This window comes from Triticum dicoccoides, chromosome 6B (genome assembly GCF_002162155.2).
Source record: "Triticum dicoccoides isolate Atlit2015 ecotype Zavitan chromosome 6B, WEW_v2.0, whole genome shotgun sequence".
Classification (NCBI taxonomy): domain Eukaryota; kingdom Viridiplantae; phylum Streptophyta; class Magnoliopsida; order Poales; family Poaceae; genus Triticum; species Triticum dicoccoides.
Window position 1 is genome coordinate 106237995 of NC_041391.1, and position 6036 is coordinate 106244030.

The 6036-nt window shown below is 48.0% G+C and overlaps 1 protein-coding gene across 1 annotated transcript; it reads right to left on the reverse strand.

Annotated features, from left to right (window-relative positions):
- Positions 1-1064: 1064 nt before the first annotated feature.
- On the reverse strand, positions 1065-3093 carry LOC119323454 (major pollen allergen Lol p 5b-like). The gene has a single exon (XM_037597122.1). It carries the CDS (start codon positions 3002-3004, stop codon positions 1304-1306), a length of 1701 nt encoding a protein of 566 aa, XP_037453019.1. The 5' UTR covers positions 3005-3093; the 3' UTR covers positions 1065-1303.
- Positions 3094-6036: the final 2943 nt, after the last annotated feature.

Here is a 6036-nt window from a genome sequence, read left to right on the forward strand (position 1 = left end):
GTAGAGTTTGAAAATGGGACTTTTAGTACCGGTTCGTGGCACGAACCGGTACTAAAGGTCTCAACCCCATTAGTACCAGTTTGTGCCATGAACCGGTACTAATGGACATTGCACACTTTAGTACCGGTTCGTGGCGCCAACCGGGACTAAAGGTCCCATTTGAACCGGGAGTAATGCATGTACGGTGCCCTCGCCGCTCGAACCGGGACTAATACTCACATTAGTCCCGGTTCGTAATGCAACCGAGATTAATGCTCTTTTCTGGCCGAACGAAAGCCTTGTTTTCTAATAGTGTGATATGGTAGTTGGATGATTTCATGCATAGTATAATATCAATCAATCAAGTTCTTTTAGTAGGAACAACTCCACGTGGCTACAAGTGTACCCAAATCATAGTCACCGCGCACCTACTTCAGTGGCATGAGAGTTGGGGTTTGAAGAATCAAGCAAAGTAATATCGTAAAATCAGGTTTGATGTACTCATTAAAGGCGGAAAAAAGGACCATTAGAAAAAAAACAAGTGACATCAGACTACACGTACAATTGTTGCATAGTGACGGAACATGCCCCTCTTGGAGAATAGATTCATGGCTGAAGAGGCCTCGAACAGAGCGAAAAGGCCAAAAAATAATGTACATTTATTTAAGCAATGTAACTACACCTAAGTAGCCCTCAATGCATACATCGTGACAATATTATATCGTTAGCTGTAAATGTGATTTTCTTTCGAAGGCATCATATTAAATTTCAAATTTGCAATTATCATTACATAATCCATGCATGGCACATATTGTCGAACTAAATTTTGGTACATTTTATGGTATACTATGTTGGTTTAACCACGCAGAAAAACAAATACTCAAATGCCAACAAATGGTTGTCTAAAATACATAAATAGTAAATACACCCTCTGTTCATTTTTATAAGGCTTTGTAGACGTTTCAGACATTGTGCAAAACAGCTTAATTTTGCTTGTCTGAAACGACTTATAAAAGTGAACGGAGGGATTAATTAATATCTAGCCGCGCAAATGCGCGGGTGAACCCGCTAGTTTCTTTTGAATATAGCTGAAAAATAAACCAGTCCAACTATATATATTAGCATAACTGAAGATTTATCACGGCTCACAGGGCCTTAACCTGACTTATCATGGGGATTGCATATTATCCATCCATGCAATGCACCACCACATAAATGCTAGAGAAAAATTACAAAAGGATTTATTAAAGCAATGACACTGTGTCGATCGTGCCGCTAAATGCATGAAGGAAGGGAAAGGGAAAAGCTAGCTAGCGCCAGCAGCTCACAGATTGTAGCCGCCTGCGGCAGCAGGCTTGGTCGCGGCATCGGCGGAGGCCTTGTAGCCGGCTTTGCCATCTGCGGGCTTGGTAGCCGCTTCCGCAGCGGGCTCGGCAGCGGCATCGGCTGCGGGCTTGGCAGCGGACTTGGTAGCGGATTCTGCTGCGGGCTCGGGAGCGGCTTCGGCCTTGGCCTTGTAACCGGATTCAGCAGCCGCGGGCTTGGAAGCGGCATCGGCAGCGGGCGCGGTTGCGGCTTCGGCATCGGGCTCGGCAGCGGATTTATCGGCGGCCTTGTAGCCGGATTCGGCAGCTGGCGCGGTAGCGGGCTCGGCAGCGGATTTTTCGGCGGCCTTGTAGCCGGATTCGGCAGCTGCAGTCTTGGTACCGGCTTCTGCGACGGGCGCGGCAGCGGATTTGTCGGCGGCCTTGTAGCCGGATTCGGCAGCTGCAGTCTTGGTACCGGCTTCTGCGGCGGGCGCGGCAGCAGTTTCGGCGCCATCCTTGGTGGCGTTGGCAATGGTGGTGATGGTCTTCGCCAAGGCGTCCGCGACGTCGGTGTCCTTAGTCTCGGGCTTGGAGGCGGAGGAGGAGGCGGCGGCCTTTTTGACCTCCGCGTCAAGGTCGGACATCATCTGCTGATCGTAGGCGGGGCCCATCTGCTCCTTCATGGCCTTGTTGAGCGCGGCTTGGAACACGAGGATCCTGTCGGCTTTCGGAGCTTCTTTGGCAGCAGCGGAGGCTGCCTTGATGACCATGTCGAGCTTCTTGATGACCTGCGTCGCGTCGGATGTGGCCTTCACGCCTCCGGCAACCACCTCCTCGATGGCCGGCTTGATGGCGTGGGCGTCCAGGGCGGCGGCAATGAAGCGGAGGGCCTCCGTGAGGGTGAGAAACAACATGGCAAACTTTTCCTTCGCCGTGGCGGCGCCGGCGGCGGAGTTGTACGCTATCTTGAAGGCGCGGTCGATCATGGCCATGAATTTGGCGCTCATGCCGGCGAGGCACTGCTTGATCTCCTTGTTGAAGGCGGCGTCGAAAACCGAAAACTTGTCCTCTTGCTCCGCCGCGTTGGCCGCTTCCACAGCCTTCTTGTACGCTTGGTTCATCTTCTCGATGAACTTCTGCTCGACCGTCGCCGCCTTCCCCTCCCCGGGCGCCGTCTTAGTGCCATCGGCGGCGGGCTGCTCGGCCGGCGTAGTGTCACTGTAGCCCGCCGCGGCCTTGTCGGGCGTTCCCCCCTCGGCGGGAGTGCTGGCGGCGGAATCGGTCGGGGTCGCTGCCTCGGCGGGCGTGCTGGCGGCGGCGTCGGTCGGCGTCCTCCCCTCAGCGGGCGTGCTGGCAGCGGCATCGGTCGGCGTCGCCGCCTGGGCGGGGGTGCTGGCTGAGGACTCGGCCGGTGTAGAGTCAGTGTAGCCTCCCAACTTCTTGGCGGGCGTCGCCGCATCGGCAGGCGTGCTGGCGGAGGGCTCGGCCGACGTAGAGTCAGTGTAGCCTACCGCCTTCTTGGAGGGTGACGCCGCGTCGGCGGGCGTGCTGGCGGCGGGCTCGGTCGGCGTCGCGGCCTCGGAGGGCGTGGCCGGTGCGTAACCGCCGGATTCGGGCCTGGAAGCAGCAACGGCGGGCGCAGCCACGAGGGCGGATAGCAGGAAGAGGGCGATCACGGCGGCCTTGTGCTGCTGCTGCTGCTGCCTCTGAGGCGCCATTGCAAGCTAGCTGCTGGATGGAGCAGATGTCTGTGGAGGGAAGAAGATGATGGGTAGCTCTGAGTGCTCTGATGGCCATGATCGCTAGCCTGACTTCTTATATAGCGCAGAGACCGCCCGGGCAACGAGAGAGCTTCGCGCGCGAGCCGCGACCATGACCACGAGAGGTTGCCAGGTGGGTGACCGAGAGGCCATGAGCACGAGAGTTTAGCGCGCAAGCCGCGATCGAGGACCGGTTGATGGTACTTGCATGAGGCCATGCATCACAGCTCCCCGCCTACCGCTCTCGCTCGCTCGCTCGTCGCCCCCATCTTCTTCCAATTACTTTCTGGATTTAGACTAACTCTATATATAGGATTAATTAAGACTTTGTTAGTTCCAATTACCTTTTTTTAGGGTCAACACGATTACTTTCTTGATCGATTGACAAGCTTATACAGGAATAACAAAAATGCCATGAGCGTTTAATAGCCATTAGGAATGTTATTCAGGTTAAAACAAAAAAAATCATGCCGAGCGGCGTAGCACGCAGCATTAGAAGTCGCGACCTACGAGAACCAGTTTTGTTTCAATTACGTGTTAAACAGAATACATTTTTTTAGACTATCAAATATGATACGTTTTGATGTGATCTTTTCTTGAACTTAATTTCAGGCAGAAAAAAAACCATGAAATCTGAGATTTTCCGGAAGAAACCTGTTTTCCTGCCCCCATCAAAAGGAAAAACCAGGAACAAAAAAAAAACTTGGCCGGCACACATGATGTCCCTCCTCTAACGACTAACCTTTATTACCTAACTAGTAGCCAATAATATATACAGGAATAATGTTGGCATCATGCCGCTGGACCCAGCCAAATCTGACAATCCTGATCTAGCGAGAAAGAATGCCTAGCCAGGTTCTCTTTTTACCGATTACTATTCGACGAAACTGCGGAACCACACATGCCCAAAAGGCAAGAATGCAATGCACGTTGGCCAATGACATTGGGTGGATATGCGGTTGCCCAAGCTTGTATATGAATGCATCTTGTGTCCCTTGTGGGTTTTGGAAGATTAATGACAAAATGGTTACGAGACTACTGAGTTTGCGAGTACACACATGGAAAACCCACGTGAGGATTTTGTCTTGACCTGTGGGTTATGGCCCCTAAAATTTTTATGATAACATTGAATTTTTTTGTTGCCTTTTGAAGAATGTGTGTGCTCAATCAAACTCATCTAAAATTGTGAGTGAACACATGGAAATCTCCTTCCAGGCCAGATTTCTAGCAGTCGGCTCAAGTTGATTGTTCGGAACACTTGAATTCTAATTCTTCGCCGAGGAGTTAGGAAACCTGCCATGAGGTTGTCCTAGGTTCTCTAGAATCCAAGAAATTTGATTATTTGGATTCCGACCATTGTGACATCTTGCAACAACACGTTAGCGGCCGCACCTAATCCAACGGTCATACTGGCACCCTGTCATGGGTCGCAGCTATAAGTAGCCCCCCCCCCACCCCCCCGCCCCCCCACCCCCACCCATAGCAAGCGGTTTCTCAAGAGAAATTCTGCCAAGTGTTATGCAAATAGCATCCCTCCTCGCTCAAATTTAGAACCAATTCTAAGTGAGGAAAAGCACTTAAGTGGAAGAATCTAGAATCTGAACAATCCTAGCTTGGACTTGTTTGTCTCGACAACTGTGTATCCTCTAGATGGTTAGACATTCTTCAGAGCATCTGAAGTGTAGACAAGTCGAGGATCAAGTTTGTACTGGTCTGGATATCACCACAAGATCTACCCGAGGGATTATGCCAGTTTTGAGGAACTTGGCTCAAGGAGAATAATGTGAAGGCTTGTGTGTCTTTAGGGCACTGGTTCAGCGTCTGCAACCATGACGTAGGATTGTGCCAGTAGTTCGAACTTGGGTAAACAAATTCCTTTGTGTTCACCAAGTATCTATGTTACAATTCTCCGCACCTTTAGCTTCAGTAATTTGCATCTTCTAAAGAATTCTTCCATCTCCTCTCTGTGAAGACTTCTCGAGTAATTTTCCTTCTATTGTGTAATTTTGTTAAGTTCATGTACTCGGTTTTTAGCTTTGAAAAACAATGGCTACTAGTTTATTTAACTTGCTTATTTGAATAGTTTTCCTTCTCTCTAGCTTGCTCCTATTGTTTAACTTAGTTTTTTTACCATGCATGTCTCTCGCTAGGTTTATTTCTATAAAGTATTAAATTCTTCAAAATTTCTTTTGTTGTATCCTTTTCTCCCTGTTTTCTCAGAAGAACTTTCTATTTTCAAATAAATTTTTAGATCTTCCATTCTCCCCCTCATATCGATTACTTAGATCCTACATTATCCAACTATTTTCTTTTACGCAGGAGATAGAACATATTGAAAGCTTGCGCATAGATTACATCAAATCTTGCACTCTTCCCGTACTATACGAGAGCAAGTGTAAACTAGTGCAACTTCAATAAGAACTAACAAAAATAAAATAAATATTGTTCAAAGCTTGAATGAATTAAAGGTGTTGATATTGCCCTGAAAGAATAAATATAATTAAGTTGATCAATTACAAAAATGGATCTCATGTTAAGTTTCTAATACAAAATTAAGTAGTGTGACACGATTGCAACATCAAACCATTGTTGCATGCAAAGATATAGGAGAAAATTCTAACAACCAAAATACCATAGGCAACGACAGACAATAGTAGCTAGAAACACTAGCACGTCCAATAAAATAAAAACAATGCTTTTGTCATGCCAACCACTTCTCCTTGTCAAACAAAGACACTATAGTAAAACTAAAACGAAAACAAAAGAAAAAGAGATGTTATTCTGAGGTAGAAGGAATTAAGGGCATTGGTACTACCTACAAAATAAAATAAAGAAATAAAACTTAAATAAAATAATGACAATAAAATCACACACAAATTTCATAGAACTTACCGTGTCCCAAAAAAGGCAAGAGCCAACATAGATATAGATTAAGTACCCATGTTGGGGCCCCTTGGTTTCAATAGCCGGGGCGGCCGCCAACCTCACCC

Excerpts from the sequence above, each read along its gene's own strand:
- LOC119323454 (XM_037597122.1), bottom strand. The coding sequence starts at position 3,004 with ATGGCGCCTCAGAGGCAGCAGCAGCAGCAGCACAAGGCCGCCGTGATC.